The sequence below is a fragment of the Microplitis demolitor genome, chromosome 1 (assembly GCF_026212275.2).
Source record: "Microplitis demolitor isolate Queensland-Clemson2020A chromosome 1, iyMicDemo2.1a, whole genome shotgun sequence".
Lineage (NCBI taxonomy): Eukaryota > Metazoa > Arthropoda > Insecta > Hymenoptera > Braconidae > Microplitis > Microplitis demolitor.
In genome coordinates, this window is record NC_068545.1 from 6,335,323 (window position 1) to 6,360,000 (window position 24,678).

At 24.9% G+C, this 24,678-nt stretch overlaps 3 protein-coding genes and 3 non-coding genes across 6 annotated transcripts in view; 4 read left to right on the top strand and 2 right to left on the bottom strand.

Moving 5' to 3' along the window:
* The first annotated feature begins 839 nt into the window (after positions 1-839).
* On the top strand, positions 840-7,789 carry LOC103569592 (chitin deacetylase 1). Its single transcript, XM_008546949.3, has 8 exons — positions 840-1,303; positions 3,021-3,136; positions 3,212-3,323; positions 3,489-3,616; positions 3,696-3,901; positions 5,348-5,890; positions 5,982-6,173; positions 7,096-7,789. Exons 1-8 carry the CDS (start codon positions 1,255-1,257, stop codon positions 7,196-7,198), a joined length of 1,449 nt encoding a protein of 482 aa, XP_008545171.1. The 5' UTR covers positions 840-1,254; the 3' UTR covers positions 7,199-7,789.
* Positions 7,552-9,859, bottom strand: LOC103569593 (NADH dehydrogenase [ubiquinone] 1 subunit C2). Its single transcript, XM_014444877.2, has 3 exons — positions 9,602-9,859; positions 7,835-7,978; positions 7,552-7,749 (listed from the first exon to the last, which is right to left on the bottom strand). Exons 1-3 carry the CDS (start codon positions 9,768-9,770, stop codon positions 7,700-7,702), a joined length of 363 nt encoding a protein of 120 aa, XP_014300363.2. The 5' UTR covers positions 9,771-9,859; the 3' UTR covers positions 7,552-7,699.
* Positions 9,860-14,878: 5,019 nt separating this feature from the next.
* Positions 14,879-17,172, bottom strand: LOC128667259 (uncharacterized). The gene is made up of 4 exons (XM_053738139.1): positions 17,082-17,172; positions 15,558-15,623; positions 15,080-15,472; positions 14,879-15,013 (listed from the first exon to the last, which is right to left on the bottom strand). Exons 2-4 carry the CDS (start codon positions 15,609-15,611, stop codon positions 14,879-14,881), a joined length of 582 nt encoding a protein of 193 aa, XP_053594114.1. The 5' UTR covers positions 15,612-15,623; positions 17,082-17,172.
* A 4,744-nt stretch (positions 17,173-21,916) lies between these two features.
* On the top strand, positions 21,917-23,826 carry LOC128668940 (small subunit ribosomal RNA). Its single transcript, XR_008404497.1, has one exon. It is a non-coding gene; the product is annotated as a small subunit ribosomal RNA (ribosomal RNA).
* Positions 23,827-24,233: 407 nt separating this feature from the next.
* Positions 24,234-24,388, top strand: LOC128668946 (5.8S ribosomal RNA). The gene has a single exon (XR_008404503.1). It is a non-coding gene; the product is annotated as a 5.8S ribosomal RNA (ribosomal RNA).
* Positions 24,389-24,629: 241 nt separating this feature from the next.
* The window catches only part of LOC128668951 (large subunit ribosomal RNA), a 3,927-nt gene continuing 3,878 nt past the window's right edge, over positions 24,630-24,678 (top strand). The window contains exon 1 of the ribosomal RNA XR_008404508.1: positions 24,630-24,678. This exon is cut by the window's right edge and continues 3,878 nt beyond it. This is a non-coding gene — a ribosomal RNA (large subunit ribosomal RNA).

Consider the following 24,678-nt stretch of genomic DNA (forward strand, 5'->3'; position numbering starts at 1 on the left):
ATTTTTCGATAAATTCAATTTTTAAAAAGTTATTCAAAGTCAAAGTTGTATTCGTAGTAAATTTTAGTATTATTTAACTTTTCCGGCCAAACTATCAGACTTATCACAAAATTTTACAGGACTTTTATTGTAGATCGTTTTATTTCCCACAAATTATATCATACAAAGTTTCCGAAATTTTTGAAAGTTCTTTCGTTATTTGCATTTAAAAGTAAGTAATTAAAATCTGCCAGAAAATAATTTTTTGGAACAAATTAACATTTAAATGCAAATAACGAAAGAACTTTCAAAAATTTCGGAAACTTTGTTTTACATAATTTGTGGGAAATAAAACGATCGACAAAAAAAGTCCAGTAATATTTTGTGATAAGTTTGATAGTTTCGCCGGAAAAGTCGAATAATACTAAAATTTCCTATGAATTCAACTTTGACTTTGAGTAACTTTTGAAAAATTAAATTTATCGAAAAATAATAAGAGACCTTTTTCGTAGAGCGTTCAATTTCCAACAAAAACATCTATCGATTTTTCCGATATATTAATTCGCTGATGAATGATAAAATTTCAAACTTTAAAAAAAATTTTCCCATGTTACTTTAATAGGAAATTAAAAATTACGATGACGCGGTTGTTAATATTAAGAGCTCAAATTTTAACAATATATTTTTTTCGTCATCTCGAGCAATATTTTCCATACAATTTTTGAAAAAAAAAAAAAATTTGATTTTTTTGAATCAGTCTAGTATTTTTATGAATATATTAATTGAAGAAATATTTATATTCATAAAATAAGTATTAAATATATAAATAAATCTAAAAAAATAAGTGAAAACGAAGAGAATCAAGAATGATAATATTACTGACTTAATCGCATGTCGACAAATAAAATCCACTTTTCTCACCGAGCGTCCTCGGTGATGTTGGTTGGATAGAAAGTGCTCGGCCATTCAGTAAAACCTTTCATTAGTAGTTCATCAGAACGCAGTACAAGTTGAGTTGTGTCTGGTATACCAAGTGCAAGTTATTGTATTTCCTATTACTAATTTTTATATAAATAATAATATATTTATATTAAACTCAATGTAACTCGAAATTGTGATAAAGATACAAACAAATGATACTTCGTTGTGATCTTGTCTATTTGTACATCAAACATCTTGCGTACAAAAAAATTATTATTTTCAATCGTTAATTTATAAAATAGTTCTTTTCTTTTTCAAAATATAAATTAAAAATATATTGCATGATATAAAATAATGAAATTTCAAATTGTGTTCATATTAACTGTTTTCGCAGTGATTGCAGGTAAAATTTATTTTTGTTATATTTTGTATTTTTATTTATAAGACATTAAAATAATTGCATTTTAAAAAGTAATGAAACAATAGATTAATTTTTAATTTAAATAAAATATTAAATCTTAAAAATTGTGTCTTAGACTGACGCATAGTCTGTATATTTTATACTTTTTTTTTTCTTCATTTTTTTATTTCTTCACGGTAACATTCACTGGAATTATTAAAACCTGTATCATAAATTACAATTAAATGTTGCTCAACTATATTTTTATAAATTATAAAAAAATTATATTATATAAATCATAAAATTTTTTTATTATTTTTCTAATTCAGTTTTTTTTAAACTTCGTGAATTTTCAATTTTTATAAAGTTTGCCCGAATTTTATATAAATTTAATTTTTAAGAATAAAATTTATTTAAACAAAATAACACAATAATTAATAAGTTGATTGCCAGGAATATTTTAAAAATATTATTTAATAAAAAGTAATTTATTCCCCGTGTAAAAAAAAATTCTAAAAAAGTTCGATATGTGGAACTTTTAAAATTGAGATAAGACAGATTAGAACTTTCAGTGAAACTTTTTTTGAACTTTCGTAATTTTGAAAAAAACGTCCATAAAAAATTTTAAATCAAAGGTTTTTGAGCTTTTTCGGAAATAGGGCATATCTTTTTTATAAAATTTATAAAATGTAGTAACAATATTTTAAAAACTTTTTTTCTTGACTCAAAATTCGCCTACATAAAGTAAAGTATTTTAATAATATCATACTTTTTTTATACACAGAAAAAAAAAGGTTTTCTTGGCACAAAAAATTTTTTCTCGTTCTAAGAAAATTCTCATTTTAATTCATAATGCAAAGATTTTTTAGGGCAAGTAAAAATTTTCTTGGGGTGAGTAGAAATTTTTTAAGCCAAGAAATCCTTTTTTTCTGGGTACGATTATATAATATTCCTGTGGAAAAAAAAAAAAAAGAAAAACAAAGTCTATGTTAAAAAATAAACGAGAAATTATTATTTAATAATATTCATCAGTCAATACCATTACATTAACAAAAGAATTGCATTATATCCTGCTTAACTATAAGAATAGTTGTCATAGTTTCTTACTATATTCTTATCTTCTATTGTATTCATAATTCTACCTATTTAATGAAAAAAATAAAAATAAAATTTCTTAAATTAATAATATTAAATATTTAACAAATGGCATAAATTAGTAAATATCTTCAGATGACGAATTAAGGAAGTGTTGTAATGGAGTATTATTAGTATTGGAAGAGACATCAATTCTCTTGAGTCAACACGAATATTAGAATGTTTAAAATAACGGTACTTTCTCAAATCTCTGATGTATTGAGATTTTCTCTCTCCATTTTCTGATAGACAAACATTACCTATTTATATTTTCAATAAATTAAATATCACTTAAATATTTTACACTTATAAAAATAACATAATAGTGAATGTAGCAGACAATCAGCAGTTTTTAAAATTTTGAATAAATAAATAAAATATGCGTCGAGTAACAATTTAAAAATGCGTATTTCTATAATTGAAAAACCTGTGCGCACTTTTTTTTAAACTCTATTATTTTATTTATTTATTTAAAATTAAAAAAATATATTTTTTAATTTAAAAATTCACAAAATTTCATAAATTTTTTTTATTGTTTAATTACTTTAAATTTAAATATAATATTGTATGTAATTACAAATTCCAGTTAATTGTCAAAAAACTAAAAAAGAAGACGAAAAAAAAGATGAAGAGTTTACATGTCCAGAAGGACAGGGTAATGGTAATTTTGCTGACCCTGCAACATGCAGACGATTTTACCAAGTAAGTTTTTTTTTTATGTATTATACATATACATATTTAAATACTTATATTTATAACAAAATTTGAAAAAAAAAGTGTGTAGATGGATACCCATATTTAAATAGATGTCCGTCAGGATTACATTTCGATGACATAAGTAAATTTTGTACATTTAAAAATGAAGCAAGATGTGGACCGATTCCTACTAGTAAGCATTTTGACATTACGGGATATTAATCATCGTACTGAGGTACTCGATACAGAACGCGATATTTTATTTAAAAAATACCGCCACTTTGTATGGAAAATCAGTACATTGTAATTATTATTATTAATATTATTATAAATTTATCATTATTTATAATTACTTTAGCACCTGCGCCAGTTACTGAAACACCAACTGACTTAGCAGAACGATGTGATACAGCCAATTGTCAACTTCCTTACTGTTTTTGTTCTCGCGATGGAACACTAATTCCTGGAGGACTTGCACCTGAAGATGTTAGTATTTAAAACATCTAAACTATTATTTTTTAACTTACTATGTATCTTAATATTACCTGTTACTGCAATTTTACAGACACCACAAATGATTCTTATGACCTTTGATGGTGCGATAAATCATAATAATTTTGATCACTATCAAAAAATATTTAACAGTGATCGTTTAAATCCTAACAATTGTCCGCTAAAAGGAACATTTTTTATTTCTCACGAATATTGTAATTATAATATGGTACAAAGTTTAGCTCACGACGGCCATGAAATCGCTACTGAAACTATTTCGTAAGTTGTATAATTATATTAATTAAAAGTAAATTTTACTTCATTTATTTAACACTTTCTGCAATTTAAAAATTTTTATAATTTAACAAAAAACTAAAAAAAAATAAAGAAGGTCATTCGGCAGCCGAAATGGAAGTAGATTTCTCGTAATAAATTTATTATTAAACCGTTAGAAGTTTTAATGATAGTCAGCAGCATTAAGAATGCATAACATAAAGTTTGAATCACAATAGTTTAAATAAATTATTAAAATTTAAGTATTAACTTAAAAATATGTGTGCCAAGCACCATAATTAAACATAGATGCTTTTAAACGTCATAATCAATGAACGATACTTTCTTAGAGTCATAGTAATGAGATTTGAAATGTATTTTATCAGCTTCAAGATGCAATCAACGAAATTAACCTGCAACGTTTCGTTCAAAAGATATTGAGAATTGAAGCTGTAAAAAATTTTTTTTTTCAATTTTTCAAAAATTTTCAGTTTTGTATTTGAAAATATTGTCGAAATTTTAAGTTAAATAACGAAAATCAAAGATATTTTCGTGAATTTTCAGATAAATTTATAACAGAAGTAAGCTATCACTTTTTATTTAAAAAATAATTGGGAAAAAAATTGACTTTTTTTTAATTTGAAGCTTTTGAATTAAGCGACCAATTTGGCTAATCTTTGAATTTGACCGAGATTTTTACCCAAAAAAGTATGTTAAGTTTCATTTGAATCCGTTTGAAATTGTAGATGTTATCGTGTAGACATGCATACATTAGGTGTCGTTAAAAATTGAATTTTCTCAGAAGTAATCCTTTAAATACTCAACTGATGAGATCTAAAAAAGTTTTTTTAAAATAGCTTCATAAATACACATTTTATAAAAAAAATGAATTTGACCTTTTTTGTCGAGAACTAAATTTCCTACAAAATTGTATCTATGATTTTTTCCTTTAATCTGCATATTTTATGAGGTATTTAAAAAAATCCCGCGATGGTATCGAAAAATGAAAGATCGTCCTGAAAGACGTGTTTTTTTTTACTTAAAAAGAAAAAAACCAAGTTCCCCAGGTATTTTTTCACTAAAAAGAAGCTTTTTATGGAAAATTTAATTTTTTACGACCGACCTAACATACATATAGTAGTATTTTTAGAACCTATTCGACGAATTATGACAAAATTCTTTGAAAATTCCACTTTGAGGACAAATTCAAGAGCTAGATTTCTATCAGAAATCTTCTAAAAAGATACAGTAAATGACCTAAAAAAGAAATAAACATGATTAGTCATACAGTTTAATTATCGAACTCAGTTTTTGCTCTATTTTCCATTTCTACTCGAATTGACTTCTTGATTACATTTAGAGACCCACTAAAAAATGTATCAGTTTTAAGTAGTCATTAACTAATTTAAAAATTCAATTCATGCTCATTAATTTACTTAATTAATATTTTAGATTACAAAAAGGTTTAGAAGATAAAGGTTACGAAGAATGGGTAGGTGAAATGATTGGAATGCGTGAGATTTTGCGTCAGTTTTCAAACATCAGTATCAACGAGATCTCCGGAATGCGTGCGCCCTATTTAAAACCTGGTAGAAACACTCAGTACAAAGTAATCGAAGACTTTGGTTACATATATGACAGTAGTATTGGAATATCTCCATTAAAAACTCCAATTTGGCCATACACTCTTGACTACAAAATTCCTCATGAATGTAAAGCAGGAACCTGCCCAACAAAATCGTTCCCAGGAGTGTGGGAAATACCTTTAAATGCTCACTATGTTGAGACTTACGAAGGTGGCCATTGTCCGTATTTAGACCAGTGTGTTCTTCATAATCACGATCCTGAAGAAGTTTTTGAGTGGCTACAAGAAGACTTCAATAGGTATTATCTTCAAAATCGCGCTCCTTACATGATGCCATTCCACACAAACTGGTTCCAGATTAAAGAATTGGAAAGAGGTCTTGCCAAATTTCTAGACTGGACTATTACATTGTAAGAATTTAATTTAATTCATCTCAGTTTAGTAAAAAAAAAAAAAAGTGTCCATATTAAGTAGAATAATGATTAATTAATTAATTTTTAGACCTGATGTTTATTTCGTAACTGCCACACAAGCTTTGAGATGGATTACGGATCCTAAACCTTTGAAAGCACTAAATAATTATGAACCATGGTCTTGTAAAAAAGTTGAAAATGACCCTGGTCCACCTTGCAATAATGCTAATAAATGTGCACTTGATTTTAAACCAGCTGACGCTAACTTTACGACAACAAGGTGAGTAGTAATTTAATCCCTGACTAAAAACTCCATTTGAATCTGACTGAAAAATTCTAATCCGAAATTTCCGGTTGACTTTTAATCGGAATGTACCGAATGAATCCGATTGAAAATTAACCAGAAATCGGAAAGTTACTCAAAAACAAATTCTTATTTTCTGATTGAATCTGATAAAAAATTTCAACCGGATTTAATCAAAAAATAATTGAAACAAAAAAATACTTTTCGATTAAATCTGATTGGAAAATTTCAATAAGATTTAATCGGAAAAAAATAGACATATTTTTTTCCAATTAAAGTCGATTGAAATTCAATCAGATACTTGGAACGCTTCCGAGTAATTCTGATTGAATATTTGTTTCCAATTGAATCTGATAGAAATTCGGTTGAGTTCCAATTAGATTTAATCGAATGTAATAGGAATTTTTAATCAGAAATTACTCAATCCTAACCCAGACAGCATTCAAGTCAGAATGACTGCTTTACGACGTCTTTTTGAAGACGTCCTCAAGAAGTCTTATAGTGAGTTCTTAAAGGTGTCATTTTTAAGAAGTCTTAATTAAGAGTTCTTGAAGACTCCATAAATAAGACGTCAGTTTTGTGACGTCTAAATGTATTTATTTTTAAACTTCTTTATGAAGTCTAAATTAGGATCTCCTTAAAGACGCCATGGTAAATTCATAATGAAGTCTTATTTACGAAGTCAGAAAAATAAACTGTTTGAGAACTCTTCTTAAAGACGTCTTACTGAGTTTGCTAGGTGGTTCATTCGAAATCTTGAGAACTTCTTAAAGATTTTTTTAAGATGCTGATGAGACATCCAAATCACAAATAGGAACTCATTCAGAAATCAAGACATTTTGCTATCTGGGTATATTAATTTATAAAATTTACAAACCTTTTATTTTTTAATCATTAGATATATGGAGACTTGCGTTGAGTGCCCAAATAAATACCCTTGGCTTGGAGATGCAAAAGGCTCAGGACTACACAATGACAATTATGATCCCGAGAAAAAATAAGTTTACTTTCACTTTGAATGATATGACTTGAGATTAAATGCTCAAGTCAAATAATTAATTTATGCACATATTTTCCTCCAATTATGTAAACAGTATGTTGGCACTAAGTGAAAATATCTAAAACTAATATCCGCTGCCAAAATATCTAATATCAGTCGACTAGGTCTATCCGTAACACCGTGATATTTGGGCTATTAAATATTTTGACAATTAGATATTCTTGTTGGGTAATTTTTCAATTGGATATTTTCATCAGTCACCAGTATGTTAAAGTATGTCTCTATCAACGTATGTTGCTATTTTTCTGTTGAATGAATGATAATAAATAAATTTCTGTTTATAATTTTACAATATCTTTAAATCAACAGTATATTTTACAGGCCGCGTATATATTTATCCGCGTATTTAGATAATGTATTATTAAAAACCAAGTTAATAATAATTATAATTATAATAATATTATTATTATTGTATTAAATATATAAACTATACGCTCATTTCCTAACGCAGTGGTAACCACGGATGGAATACTTCTCCAAATTTCTTACGATCTGAAATTGTTAAATAATAAATTTTAAACTTTTAATTAATGTTTCTTGTTTTTTTTTTTTTTTTTTAATCACAAATATCTTTTACCTGGAGGTGGAAAATCTTCTGGATGGCGAATAATGTAATCACGGTATGTTGCGTCTCTTGTTGCTAGAATACCTTCTTCACGAATTTTTAAATAATGTCCAATTCCTCCTCCTATTGCTAGACCTAAAATTATATTTTGCATACCTGAAAAAATAAAATTACATTTATTAATATTTTTAATTATTTAATTCAGATTATAAGTTATAAAACTGTAATTAATAAGAATAAAATAATTAATTAATTTAAAAAAAAAATTCAGCTAATTAGGGGAAAGGGGCAAAATGGAGTACCCCAAAAATATTACAAAACACTGACTTAAATTTTTCTTTGTTAAAATACACTGAGCAAAAAATAATCTACAGTAAGACCTCGTTATAAGATTATTAGTTTCTCTCTCGAACTATCGTGATATCTTATTTGGCTTATAAAAAAGACAGAATAATAATCTTATAACGAGGTCCGACTGTATATTATTAAGAGAATAAGGAAAACTTTGTTCCAGTCATATCTATATGATAGAATCAGTTAATGTTATTAAAATTTGTATCGTTAAAAAGGTCTCGACTTGATATTGTACCTTTTCATGGTTTGAATTCTTTTTCATTGCCAAGTATTGAGATAAATAAATTTATCTATATCATTCGAATTACATATAAATTACGCTGAGAAAAACGATTGCATTTGTTTTCTTTAAATAAATTAATATTTCAATTATTCTGTCACCGAATATGACTGAATATATATAACTATTACATATAAATAATTAAGAGCAAATAAGAAAACTTTAGTTTATGCCATGTCCTCTATGATAATAAAAATTAAAAAAATTTAATTTGGTATTAGTGAAAAAAAATGATACTGAAGTTAACCAACGTCTAATAATTTTTGGATTATTTTCCGAAAGATGAATTATAAAAAAAAAAATATTTTTAAAAATTGCACCTATAATTTTTTTGGTTTTCTACTAATGGATATTTTTAGTTTTTTATTTTCGTAATTGATTGTTTGAAAAAAAAAAAATAATAAAATAAGTAATTGTCTATTAACTTCAGGATCATGAAAAAATTTATTAGACGACAAATGAAAAAAAAATTGACGGTGTGTAGATATTTTTTTAGAGATTTCCATGATTATACAATCATCGAAATCAATTATGTGAGATGAGACAAATCTTATTAAATTTCAATGATAATAAAAATAAACAAAAGATTCTAGAGTTAACTTTAGAGTAGAGATTTTAATAAAAAATGAAATTCAAATCATATTTAATAAATTTGGCAGTAATACCGGGGTTGCTCGTTTTTAATAAAATAAAATTTATTTGTACTGATATCATCGGACTGTAATTTAAATTAATTCTTTCCTCTTTTTTCTTTATCTATATGAATAAAAAAAAAAAATAAATATCACTTGTTTCAAAAAAGTAATTAATTTTTAAAAATAAAATACCAAATTTATCAAAACAATTATTTAATCAAAAAATTTTATACTTTTTTATTGTAATTATTCTGTTCAGAGTAATTAATAAAATTTAATTTAATAAGTAATATTAAAACATCTAAACAATTAAAAAAGGATTTTATTTATCACATTGCATAATTTCTAGAGGTTAATTACTATCCACTTTACTTTGCTCCATAATTCAATAATTGTCTTATCAAATTTTTGAATAGCTTGAGTTTTTTTCAAATAGTGAATATACAAAAATTAATATGATAAATAATTTTTAATTAATACACGGTTTATTGATAATTTAATAATAAATACCTGCCCAAATGGGTCGTCTATAAAGTAAATTTCCGAGAGCAGGAACTGCTCCTCCAAGCATTCCACAATAAAGTTCATGGAAATATTTAGCTATAAGATTTGGCTCATAAGTAGAATCGTGATCAAGAAGCTTCAAAGCCCATGAAACGTCATTAGGTTGTTCACTCATATTTGTAAATATTTTTTAATCCGAATAATTTAACAAACAGTAGACTTGAACACTCTTCTAGCCTTTATTTTTTTTCCGACAGCGGCCATATTGGCATATCACGCTATTGGATGATGAATTTTGAAAGCTACAGCCGTGGCGGGTTTTTTTGAAAGTTAGATTTTGATCTTTAGCTTATAAAGGAGAGCAAACTATTTTTGATTTAATTTAATTCGTTGATAAAAACAAAAAAAAAATGTTAGAGAATTCGAAAGTGCACACCTCAATCGCTCATGATTATTATTGATATTTTATTTTTAATTTCATTTTCTCAGTTTGTTCTTTCAGTATAGCTTTTATGAGTGTGAATGCAGCAGACATCAGACAAATTTTAAATTATTAATAAATAGGGTAAATAATTAATAAAAGTAATTTTTTTTTAATTTTAACATTAATAAGTGCATTTTTTATAAATATAATTTTTTTTAACAATTTACTCTATTTAAACTGTAAAAAATCACCGGAGTAAGTCCAAGCGGTGTAGGTGTTAAAATCGACGGTATTAAATTTCAACACCCAAAGCGGTGAGAAAATAACGCCGCTGCCAGTGTAAATATTCTAGACCAATGTTAAAAAATTTTACTTTGTAAATATTTTTACTTACTTGATCACTACTTGTTAATAAATGATATTTTTTATTAATTTTCATAAAAAACTAACTTTTTTTGTCTTTTATAATCTGTTAAGTTAATACTCCAATCGGACGAAGTTTACCCCGCTTTTACGCCGGTTTAACACCGGTATTTTAACACTGCCGAATTACGCCTCTTACATCGGTGTAATTTCATTTTAACACCGCTCTTTTTACAGTATGTTTATAGTTTTAAATTTGTCTGATGTCTGCTACATTTATATTCATCTAATTTTTATTATTAAAATTTTTTTTAAATATTCCGCCTTTTTTCCATAGATTTTGCTTTTTACTTTTTAATCCCACAAATACACAAGTGCTGCTGCCAGTAATTGCTGGGGGAAAAAAAAGAATAAATAATAATAATAATAATAATAATAATAATAATAATAATAATAATAATAATAATAATAATAATAATAATAATAATAATAATAATAATAATAATAATAATAATAATAATAATAATAATAATAATAATAATAATAATAATAATAATAATAATAATAATAATAATAATAATAATAATAATAATAATAATAATAATAATAATAATAATAATAATAATAATAATAATAATAATAATAATAATAATAATAATAATAATAATAATAATAATAATAATAATAATAATAATAATAATAATAATAATAATAATAATAATAATAATAATAATAATAATAATAATAATAATAATAATAATAATAATAATAATAATAATAATAATAATAATAATAATAATAATAATAATAATAATAATAATAATAATAATAATAATAATAATAATAATAATAATAATAATAATAATAATAATAATAATAATAATAATAATAATAATAATAATAATAATAATAATAATAATAATAATAATAATAATAATAATAATAATAATAATAATAATAATAATAATAATAATAATAATAATAATAATAATAATAATAATAATAATAATAATAATAATAATAATAATAATAATAATAATAATAATAATAATAATAATAATAATAATAATAATAATAATAATAATAATAATAATAATAATAATAATAATAATAATAATAATAATAATAATAATAATAATAATAATAATAATAATAATAATAATAATAATAATAATAATAATAATAATAATAATAATAATAATAATAATAATAATAATAATAATAATAATAATAATAATAATAATAATAATAATAATAATAATAATAATAATAATAATAATAATAATAATAATAATAATAATAATAATAATAATAATAATAATAATAATAATAATAATAATAATAATAATAATAATAATAATAATAATAATAATAATAATAATAATAATAATAATAATAATAATAATAATAATAATAATAATAATAATAATAATAATAATAATAATAATAATAATAATAATAATAATAATAATAATAATAATAATAATAATAATAATAATAATAATAATAATAATAATAATAATAATAATAATAATAATAATAATAATAATAATAATAATAATAATAATAATAATAATAATAATAATAATAATAATAATAATAATAATAATAATAATAATAATAATAATAATAATAATAATAATAATAATAATAATAATAATAATAATAATAATAATAATAATAATAATAATAATAATAATAATAATAATAATAATAATAATAATAATAATAATAATAATAATAATAATAATAATAATAATAATAATAATAATAATAATAATAATAATAATAATAATAATAATAATAATAATAATAATAATAATAATAATAATAATAATAATAATAATAATAATAATAATAATAATAATAATAATAATAATAATAATAATAATAATAATAATAATAATAATAATAATAATAATAATAATAATAATAATAATAATAATAATAATAATAATAATAATAATAATAATAATAATAATAATAATAATAATAATAATAATAATAATAATAATAATAATAATAATAATAATAATAATAATAATAATAATAATAATAATAATAATAATAATAATAATAATAATAATAATAATAATAATAATAATAATAATAATAATAATAATAATAATAATAATAATAATAATAATAATAATAATAATAATAATAATAATAATAATAATAATAATAATAATAATAATAATAATAATAATAATAATAATAATAATAATAATAATAATAATAATAATAATAATAATAATAATAATAATAATAATAATAATAATAATAATAATAATAATAATAATAATAATAATAATAATAATAATAATAATAATAATAATAATAATAATAATAATAATAATAATAATAATAATAATAATAATAATAATAATAATAATAATAATAATAATAATAATAATAATAATAATAATAATAATAATAATAATAATAATAATAATAATAATAATAATAATAATAATAATAATAATAATAATAATAATAATAATAATAATAATAATAATAATAATAATAATAATAATAATAATAATAATAATAATAATAATAATAATAATAATAATAATAATAATAATAATAATAATAATAATAATAATAATAATAATAATAATAATAATAATAATAATAATAATAATAATAATAATAATAATAATAATAATAATAATAATAATAATAATAATAATAATAATAATAATAATAATAATAATAATAATAATAATAATAATAATAATAATAATAATAATAATAATAATAATAATAATAATAATAATAATAATAATAATAATAATAATAATAATAATAATAATAATAATAATAATAATAATAATAATAATAATAATAATAATAATAATAATAATAATAATAATAATAATAATAATAATAATAATAATAATAATAATAATAATAATAATAATAATAATAATAATAATAATAATAATAATAATAATAATAATAATAATAATGGCAGGTAAATTTTTAATGAATTACCGGTTTTAAGTTTTTTATTAATTAAAACTAAACAAAAAAGAATTTAGATGGTTATTTTCAATAGGCTCTTTGCGACAGAAAATACAAAACTAATAAAAAAAAATTAGGTCAGTTTATTAAATTTTTCGAAAGTTATCGTGTTTCCAAAGATTCATACGTAACAACTGACAGTACTGGTTTCTCGGGTTAAAATAATTCAATTTAAATCAATAGAATAATTCATCGACTTTACACCGAGTCGAAATTATTCTCTAATAAATTATCTTCGGACTAGTATATAATTTAACCCATTTAAAAGTAATCAAAAAAGTGTACACTGGAAAAAAAAAACTTTTCCCAAGTATAAATACTTTATTTAAAAAAATAGCTACTCGGTACTATACAACCAAATAATAATCTTAATCATAGTAAATATGTACTTCAATCGAGTAATATTTTCTTGACTTAAGAATTTCGATACTTATTTTGAGCAAATATACTTGATTGGAGTACATTTTTACTAAGATTGAACAAATATTTACTCGGTAGGAAATAACCATTTATATACTTGAAAAAAGTTTTTTTTTCTCAGTGTACAGATGATTTAACGTGAGTGAATTAGTCGAAAAAATAATTTCGATCGTAAGGCACACCGTGCATTCACGTTTCAGGTACGCAATTTTAATATTCTCATGTGTTTTTCAAAACTTCCCTTGTGGAAATATTTCTCTCAAAAATCTCTGAAAAAGTCTTCAGAACTCTTCATAAGACTTTTTGAAAGTCTTACTTTTTCTAAAAAACACAAAAAAAAGTCTCGTCACAAGTGAATAACTCTGAAAAATGCTGAGAAACTCTGAAAAATTAAAATATTGTCTGAAATTTCGGAATTTTTAAAAGAATTGTGAAGTCATACTAAAATTTATTCAGATTTACTATATTCATCAAATTCAGTACTGGAGAAAGACTTTTTCAGAGTTTTTTTTTTTATAAATAAAAAGACTTTTCAAGTAAAACTTGTTTAATTAATGAAAAATATTTTAGTAAAAAACTATACCTCTACAATGTGGTAAATTTAAAAGAAGATTAATTTTTTTCTACAGTATATTTTTTATTAATCATAAAAATATTATTTTTAAAATAATTTTTTTTCCAGTGAAATCGAGTTATTACATTTTTATATTGTTATTAATATCTAAAGATTTCAGATTTATTATGTGAACTTTGTTGCTTTGAAAGATAAAGAAAATAAGTAAAAAAAAAAAAAAAAAAAAAAAAGAAAAAAGAAATAGAAAGAAAAATCGAAATAAAATTGTAAAACTATTTCATAATGTCAGAATTTAATAAAGTCGAAAATAATAATTATCAAGAAATTTTAAACCTATTTCAAATATCTAAAAGTTAACGATGAAAATTAGTTTTAATTTTTTTTTTAATTTGAAAATTACATTTTCAAATAAAAAACTTGAAAAGATAACCATTCTAATAAGTTAAATCTTAAAAACTTAAACTAAACAGGTTTAATCCAAATCGAATAGAGTTGAGTTTAAAAGTAATGGATTTGGCCCGAAATACAGAATACATAAGCTATGATCGTCGAACTTTTTTTTTGCACTCTGAATTGCTCGGTCTAAATATGTATTCACAGCCCGTATCTGCAAATCAAAAACTCCTTCAGAATAATTACGCTTCTTTAAAAAATGTTGATAGTGTATAGATACCAATTCTAATCTTCTATCGTCTAATTTCTCGCGGTTTCCAGTGTTTTTTTGTTTACGAACTACGAGCTTTGAAATATTTTCTTCACCCCAAATCGCGTGTGACATTATTTTTATGAATTTAGACGGATTTATAGCGTCAAATGCCTTACGGGATACTGAACTGGGAATGTAAATATTGTATCTAACATGAAATGTGTCATGTTCAAGATAGTAATAACGATCCTGATGTTGTTGTTGTTGTTGTTGTTGTTGTTGTTGTCGCAGGGTTTGGTGATAAAAAGCTACTTTTATTCGATATTCTTGATTCTGGCGTTTCAAAATCTTTATTTCATCATCCTTCTTGCGGCTGTCTTGCATCAATCGCATTGTCAACGGTCTAGGCTCATCAAAATTCTGAAAATAAAAGGTATTAAACGAAACTATTGAGTAAATAAAATAAAATAAAATTCAATGTAAAAATTAAAAACATGTATCCTACCGTTATATTTTTTAGAAATTGTCGATTGCCATTTTGATCTGGCTTTGATGACATTATTTTCGGATCCTGTAAAAATATGATATTATTCAACTGAGAGTAATTATCCATTTTTCTTTCGAAGAGTAAATTACAATTAAAAAGAAAATAATTAAAGTTATTGTTTATTTGGACTAATATAAATTTTACAGAAGAATAAAAAATTTCTTTTGTCTCTTAATAATAATGAAATTAACAATTAAATAAATTAATTGAATTGGTGAACTATTAATAGAACGACTATTTAGGGTTGCGAATTCTTTAATGAGAATATTTGCAATTCAAAATTAAATTTTTAATCCGTAATTGAAATTATATCTATTAAAATTACGAAATTAATTTTTAATTCAACAACTTGAATTGAAAAATCAAAAAATTAATTTTAATTCAGAAACGTGAGATTAAATATTAAAAAATTAATTTTAATCCAGAGACGTGGGATTCAGAATTTAAATATTGATATTTAATCCGGCACGAGAGATTCAAAATTGAAAAATTAATTTAAATGTACACACGTGGGATCAAAAATCGAAAAACTAATTTTTAATCAGACAAGTGAAATCAAAAATTAAAAAATTAGTTTTTAAATTGACACGTGGGTTTAAAATTTCAAAAATTAATTCTAATTCAGAAACGTGGGATAAAAAATTAAAAAATTACTAGTCAATTCAAATACGTGGGATCAAAAATTGGAAATTGATTTTTAATTTAGATACGGTACGCAATCAGATAAGTAATCAAGACAAAAAATTTGACAGCACTTATAACAGGAAAGAATACTGTTTTATTTAACCTTCAAGTTTAAATATTTTTGAACTTACTTTTGATTGTCAGATATAATAGAATTCGAAATAAAAAGATCATTCATAGTTAAGACATTAAAGAATCAAATTTTTCGAATAATTTTCAGTGTAAACAGAGAATTTAAAATTAAGAAAATACTAATTTGTTGTTCAAAATTAAAAAGTTTTTAATTAATTTTTGATATAATAATAGAAAATTAAAAAAAAGGAATGTAATTCTTTACTCCCCTTTAACGATGGTTAATTAAAATTTTTGGTTTACTTTTCAATTATTAAATATGGAATTTGAGATAGGAAAGAAATTTTTTAATCTGATTTTCCGAATTGAAATTGTTCATTTAATGTTTTATTTTAAAACGTAGATTTAAAAACTAAGCCATTACATTTTAACGCTACTTTACGAATTAAAAATTTGAAATTTAATTTTTAATTCAAAAATGTACGATTAAAAATTAAAAAATTATTTTTAATTCAAAGATATTGAATTAAAAATTAAAAAATCATTTTTAATTTGTTGTTTTTGGATTATGAAATATAAAAAAAAAATGTAATTGAAGCACTAATTCAATTATAAATTTAATGCGCTATTTGCAACCCTGCGACTATTTCTTATAAGCCTGTAATGTGAGCAGATTTATGATCTGAAATGTTATTAATATAATAAAAGCTATAAATTCATATTTACAACACGGCAACAGGTGGTACCCCCAAAATTTTATAAAAAAAAATTTCATTTTGTAAATGATTTTTTGTGACAGACACTTGAAATGTACGACATTTAGCACCTATAACTGGCAGCTAAAAATATTAGATAAGATACAGCTGGTAAAAAAGATACCTAATCATTCTAATAGTGACGTCATCAACGGATCAAAAAATATTTTTTGGTTACATGGGTGATAACAAACGACCAAAAAATATCGAAGTAGCTCAACATGCCATCTTTTGACAAAATTTATTATCATTTCAATTCGTACACTTACCAACTTCTCTCTCATTTTCAATAAATACTCAAAACAATCTTACCAAATAAATAGACGCGGATTTATAACCTGCCATTTATAGGCACTAACTGTAGTACATTTCAAATATCTGTCACAAAAATTAATGTATTTATCTTGCACAATGGAGTCTAAGACGCTCGTGTGTTGGTTAGTCGAAAATTGTGAATGGCTTTTGTTTTATGATAGATACCAATAAAAAATTTTTTTTCTGCCCTTTGCATTCAATAATTGTGTAAAATTCAATTTTTCATTGTGTAAATTACTTACAAAAAAAAAAAAGTAAATTAATTAAATTTATTTAATATGCAGAAATGTTTTTTTTTTTTTTCACCTTTTTTAGAGGGTACCCCATCTCGACCGCAAAAATGGAAATTTTTTTGTTTAACCGGTAACTAAATTTTTTTTTATTTGATTTGAATATAATCAAAAACAAAAAGATTCAGTGAATTTGAGTCCTTGAATACTTGGTTCGTTCCTGAGTACCTCGTTTGCCCCCCCCCCCCCCTAAACCTATGTATAAAAATATATAGTTAGCGTAGTACGTAATTAGAGTATTTTTGAAATGTTGATTTCCTACAAGTGAAATGGCTTCCCTGATTTAAAACTCCGATTGAAACTGATTGAAAACGTCCTATCAGATTTAATCGGAGATTTCTGATTGACTTTCAATCAGTTTTAATCGAATTGAATCAGATATTTCCGGAAGGTTTCGATTTTAAATTAATCAAAAATTACCGATTCCCAGGAAAAAATAATTTTATATAATATTAAATGGTGAAAAATCAAATATATTAAAATCTACGTTGAATCTATATTAAAAATTAGATTTTATATCATGAAGTAATATAGGATATACTATATTAACACCAAAAATGGCACTTGTCACTCTGTCAAAGAGCAGAGGTGTGCTCGTGTCAAAATTGCTTCCAAGTTTGGAATATAATACGTCTGAATTAAGTTTCTTACCAGGGACACTTCACAAGTGGTAGGCGGTATCTAGTGGCAAGCACCGAACTACTCCCACTGCTATTGCCTAGGACTGGTGAATTTCCTCTCCTCTACATATATCTTTTCTCCTAAGAAATTTTTTTCTTGGTTCAAGCAACTTTTTTTTTCTATTAGTTGGAGCATACGAAAATCCTTGTGTTAAACATCCCCATGAAAAAAATTTATTTAAAAAATATAAGTTAAAATACATAAAATATATTTTAGAATTTATAAAAAATCAATAGAAAAAAAATAACTAGAAAAAAAAAGCGAAATTTTGAAAAACTTTATTTATAATAATTTTTGAGAAATGAAATTACCTACAAAAAAGTTTTTATGAGATTTTCTGATAAAACTGATAGTTTCGCCGGAAAAGTAAAAAGATCTCAAAATTTTCTATAAATTTGACTTTAAGCTCAAATAACTTTTGAACAATTAGATTTATCAAAAAATGATGAGACTTTTGTTGTAGAGCATTCAATATCCTACAAAAATATCTATCGTGCATAATAATTCGTTGATTGGCTTGTAAGTTAGAAAATTCTAAAAAATAAAAAGTTCTTTTTTCCCGTGTTATTTAAATAGAAAATAGAAAAATTGATTGACGCAAACCGTAGTATTATTATTAAGAGCTTGGATTGGTATCGAAATTTTTATTTTTAGGTAGACTTTCAATTTTTGGATACCAAAAAAAAAAAAATTTTTTTTTTAACCAACTTAATATATATATAATTTTTTATTGATGTTTCCTTTTATTTTCGTGATAGTTTTAAACTCAATCAATACAGTTTTTTAAAAAAAGTTTTTATATAATCCTGAAATAAGTTTGTTTTAACTTTTTATAAAATTGATTAAATTGGAAAGACGGATAAAATTCTATACTCGGATATTTTAAAAATTGCTGAATTAATGATAAATGAAATTCATATCTGCCCAAATTTTAATAATTATCAATACTATCTGAATTGTTATTTTCCGATTGAAACTGATTGAAAATTGTCTGTCGAATTTAATCAGAAAATATTCGATAAATGAATTATTATTTTTTGATTGAATCCGCTTCGTTTGAAACGAATTTTTTTTTTTAGCCGTCATAAGAAAATTTTGTTGTTTATATTGAGAAAAAAATTCCCTGAAAATTTCAGCTCTTAAATTTAATTTAAAGTACTTTCTCTTGAGTATCAAATTTTTCCATTTAAAAAGTATGTTAATTGAATAACTTTTTTTTTAAATTGCTATAACTTAGCCAGATTTTAAGCTATCGTTTTGGAACCAGTTTTAATTTGCATAGAATTTGTTGAATTTGAAAGCCTATAAAACAAATTGCTCTTACTCAATTTATGTCGATTCTATCTGTTCCGAAAGTTTATTTTTCACTTGTTTCATATAATGCACTGTTTATAAGATACAATCAGTAGAACATTCTACAGTAAAAAGCATTTATACTATATAAAGCTTACAATTTTTATACTGTCTAAGGTTAAACTACTCGTATCTCATAGATAATACGCACACCCCTATTAAAAATAAACGAGGGCCGCCTCAATTGTCATCTACCGTTAGCATTGATTCTAGCGACGCTAGCAAAACGCTAGCCAGTGCCTCGTTTCATTTTTACTAAGGACTTTAGCTATATATCTAGCTCATCAGGAAGATATATTAAAATCAATTAAAACATTCTACACGGAGAAATAAAAAATTGATCAATCGGGATAAAATTGAGAAATAAATTATTATTTTCCAATTGAATCTGATTGAATTTTTTTCGATCAGTTTTAATCGATTTCAATCGGAAAGTAATTTCAAAAAAATTATTATTTTCCGATTGAATCTGATTGAATTTTTCTCAATCAGTTTTAATCGATTTCAATCGGAAAGTAATTTTTCAAAAATTATTATTTTCCGATTGAATCTGATTGAAACTGATTGAGATATTTCAATCGAATTTAATTAGATTCAATCGGAAAATAATCGAAAATTAAAATTATTATTTTCTGATTGAATCTGATTGAATTCTTCTGAATCAGTTTTAATCGGTTTCAATCGGAAAAATATTTTCTCGCCTCAAGAAAATTTTTGTATTTAATTCATAATGCATAATATTTTTTGGTGCAAGTAAAAATTTTTTGCAGCTAGAAATCCTATTCTTTGTGTATTTTATAAATTAAATATCAAAAGTACATTAGAATGAATTTCGTTAAGTTGCTGACAATGCTGGCATCTAATTATAGTTTGGTTATTAAGAGCAGTTGAATTTTGTTATTTATTCGTGAATGTGTGAGATAAGTATAAGAAGAAGAAAAAAATACTATCAATAACTAAATGAATAAAAATAATGTACTATTATCTATTTTGGCAAATAAGTAAAATTGGGGTAAAAAAAAGAGAATGAAGTAATTTTAAAATAGTACTCATTTCAATAATAATTTAAATTGAAATATGACAGCTTGATTAAATAAAAATTTTTAGTACATAAAAGAATTTTTATTTGTTTGAAAAAATAAAATTATAATATAGTTAAAAATTTATTAAAGTCAAAAGATTTTATTTGGTAAAGATTATTAGGATAATAGCGTTCAAAATATTTCTGCTTGGTTTATTATGCATTAGCTTATTAAGCTTAGTTCAAGTACTATCATAGATTACAAAGTCATTCGAAATTTTGTAAATATAATAATACTACATCAATGATAAGAAATGGTTATTTTATACAACCGATAATAATTTTTATTATTATTATTATTATTATTATTATTATTATTATTATTATATATTATATATTATACTATTTTAAAACTATTTTATGTTCCAGTAAAAAAAAAAAAATAATAATAATAATAATAATAATAATAATAATCATATGTATATACATATGAATAAATAAATCAAGAATGTTATCTTGAAAAAAAAAAATAAAGTACCAACAAGTAATTTAGAAGCAGGGAGATAGCGTAGTATCTGCCGTGCCTGGCGAAGCCCGCAGTTACCTTACCATAATAATTCTTTTTTACGCTGGCTCGTACTAGTATGAAAGAGTAGTCAGTTGAAGCGGCTCGAGTAAGAGTTAACAGATACTGACTACGGCAAGTTATATACTTTTAACGTAACACTACCACGGGTCGATGTCTATGACTGAATGACTCTTTATGTGGTAAATCGCTACGGCGTTTACATAATATTATGTATAACTTTAAAGAAGTATACAAATATGAAACTGAGTATTGACTTACTTTTTTCCGAGCAAGAATAAAATATCACGTTTACATGTATAAAAAACCAAGTCGCTTTGATAAAAATATCTAGCGAGAGTAAAATTATAAAAACGAGAGGATGTTTGAAAAATAAAATTATTATTCAATTTTCTGAATAAATAATGTAGATTCAAAAATTTTCAAGTGTTGTATGAAGCAAATGCTTTCAAACAGCACCACTTTAACAACTGATAGGATTTTTTAAATACTATCATGTATGTATAAAGTGAAAAGAGGAGTTATTCTAATGTTTTAAAAAAATAAAACATATACGAAGCTCCCTGGTTGATCCTGCCAGTAGTCATATGCTTGTCTCAAAGATTAAGCCATGCATGTCTCAGTACATGCCGTATTAAGGTGAAACCGCGAATGGCTCATTAAATCAGTTATGGTTCCTTAGATCGTACCCACATTTACTTGGATAACTGTGGTAATTCTAGAGCTAATACATGCAAACCAGAGTTCCGACCAGAGATGGAAGGAACGCTTTTATTAGATCAAAACCAATCGGTGGCTTGTCCATCGTTACTTTTGGTGACTCTGAATAACTTTCTGCTGATCGTATGGTCTAGTACCGACGACGAATCTTTCAAATGTCTGCCTTATCAACTGTCGATGGTAGGTTCTGCGCCTACCATGGTTGTAACGGGTAACGGGGAATCAGGGTTCGATTCCGGAGAGGGAGCCTGAGAAACGGCTACCACATCCAAGGAAGGCAGCAGGCGCGCAAATTACCCACTCCCGGCACGGGGAGGTAGTGACGAAAAATAACGATACGGGACTCATCCGAGGCCCCGTAATCGGAATGAATACACTTTAAATCCTTTAATGAGGATCCATTGGAGGGCAAGTCTGGTGCCAGCAGCCGCGGTAATTCCAGCTCCAATAGCGTATATTAAAGTTGTTGCGGTTAAAAAGCTCGTAGTTGAATCTGTGTTTCATACTGTTGGTTCATCGCTCGCGGTGTTAACTGACATGTTATGGAATGTCCTACCGGTGGATTTAGCTAAGGTTAAACTTGGCGGTCCAATTTAATCCTATCGCGGTGCTCTTAATTGAGTGTCGAGGTAGGCCGGTACGTTTACTTTGAACAAATTAGAGTGCTTAAAGCAGGCTTATTTCGCCTGAATACTGTGTGCATGGAATAATAGAATAGGACCTCGGTTCTATTTTGTTGGTTTTCGGAATACCGAGGTAATGATTAATAGGGACAGATGGGGGCATTCGTATTGCGACGTTAGAGGTGAAATTCTTGGATCGTCGCAAGACGAACAGAAGCGAAAGCATTTGCCAAAAATGTTTTCATTAATCAAGAACGAAAGTTAGAGGTTCGAAGGCGATCAGATACCGCCCTAGTTCTAACCATAAACGATGCCAGCTAGCGATCCGCCGATGTTCCTCCGATGACTCGGCGGGCAGCTTCCGGGAAACCAAAGCTTTTGGGTTCCGGGGGAAGTATGGTTGCAAAGCTGAAACTTAAAGGAATTGACGGAAGGGCACCACCAGGAGTGGAGCCTGCGGCTTAATTTGACTCAACACGGGAAACCTCACCAGGCCCGGACACCGGAAGGATTGACAGATTGATAGCTCTTTCTTGATTCGGTGGGTGGTGGTGCATGGCCGTTCTTAGTTGGTGGAGCGATTTGTCTGGTTAATTCCGATAACGAACGAGACTCTAGCCTGCTAAATAGGCGTTTTTGGTATCTTGAAAGATTTACTTGATTTTCGGATCAAGTGATTTTTACTACCAACGTAAATAAATATCTTCTTAGAGGGACAGGCGGCTTCTAGCCGCACGAGATTGAGCAATAACAGGTCTGTGATGCCCTTAGATGTTCTGGGCCGCACGCGCGCTACACTGAAAGAATCAACGTGTCTTCCCTGGCCGAAAGGCCCGGGTAACCCGCTGAACCTCTTTCGTGCTAGGGATTGGGGCTTGCAATTATTCCCCATGAACGAGGAATTCCCAGTAAGCACGAGTCATAAGCTCGTGTTGATTACGTCCCTGCCCTTTGTACACACCGCCCGTCGCTACTACCGATTGAATGATTTAGTGAGGTCTTCGGACTGATGCGCGGCAATGTTTCGGCATTGCCGATGTTGTTGGAAAGATGACCAAACTTGATTATTTAGAGGAAGTAAAAGTCGTAACAAGGTTTCCGTAGGTGAACCTGCGGAAGGATCATTAACGTATATTATACAATACAAAATTTTGTATCTGTAATATATAAATATTACTTTCAAAAGTGTTAACGCACGCAATATAAAAAGTAAATTGAAAGAATACTTAAAAGAACAAAAGTATCTAAAGAAACTTGTGTTTGATTATATCTATCAAATAGTCATGGTAACCTATGGTAGTCTATACTCTAAACGTCTTGTACATAATGTGTAGATGAGGTTTTTAAATGAATATACGCCATGGCTGAATTATATTTACAAAGTTTCGTTGCCATATACATCTGATGTATAGATGGCAATTTTACATTAGAATAGGATAATATGTTTCTAATGTAAAAGACATTTTGTCAAAGTATCTAAATTACGTCAACAAGCAAAGAAAAGAAAATTTAAACGTTTTCTAAAAAAAATGATTATCCTGAACGGTGGATCACTTGGCTCGTAAATCGATGAAGAACGCAGCTAATTGCGCGTCAACTTGTGAACTGCAGGACACATGAACATCGACACTTCGAACGCACATTGCGGTCCACGGATCCAATTCCCGGACCACACTTGGCTGAGGGTCGTTTATTATATAAAAACTGCTTACATTAATTTGTACAAGCGATAAAATATACAATGAACGTTCATCATCAGTATTTGAATATAATCACGATGATGTCGTTTGAAAATATTATTTTTACTTGAATCAGTGAATAGTCGATTATACTATAGTACAACTGATTTTCGAGTTTACGAATTATATTTATTTTATAGACCGTGAACAGTTGTTACTTTTCGTTCATTGATTTTTTTAATTTAAATTGACGACCTCAGATTAAGTGAGACTACCCGCTGAATTTAAGCATATTAATAA

Bases quoted from the DNA above. Each gene is read 5' to 3' on its own strand.
- LOC128667259 (XM_053738139.1), bottom strand. From the start codon at position 15,611: ATGTCATCAAAGCCAGATCAAAATGGCAATCGACAATTTCTAAAAAAT. The intron at 15,473-15,557 runs GTAGGATACATG...TTTTATTTTCAG, and splicing joins AATTTCTAAAAAATATAACG to AATTTTGATGAGCCTAGACC. The intron at 15,014-15,079 runs GTATCTATACAC...TTTGATTTGCAG, and splicing joins ACGATAGAAGATTAGAATTG to ATACGGGCTGTGAATACATA.
- LOC103569593 (XM_014444877.2), bottom strand. From the start codon at position 9,770: ATGAGTGAACAACCTAATGACGTTTCATGGGCTTTGAAGCTTCTTGAT. The intron at 7,979-9,601 runs GTATTTATTATT...TTATTTTTTCAG, and splicing joins TAGACGACCCATTTGGGCAG to GTATGCAAAATATAATTTTA. The intron at 7,750-7,834 runs GTAAAAGATATT...TAACAATTTCAG, and splicing joins AGAAGATTTTCCACCTCCAG to ATCGTAAGAAATTTGGAGAA.
- LOC103569592 (XM_008546949.3), top strand. From the start codon at position 1,255: ATGAAATTTCAAATTGTGTTCATATTAACTGTTTTCGCAGTGATTGCA. The intron at 3,617-3,695 runs GTTAGTATTTAA...GCAATTTTACAG, and splicing joins GAGGACTTGCACCTGAAGAT to ACACCACAAATGATTCTTAT. The intron at 6,174-7,095 runs GTGAGTAGTAAT...TTTAATCATTAG, and splicing joins GCTAACTTTACGACAACAAG to ATATATGGAGACTTGCGTTG.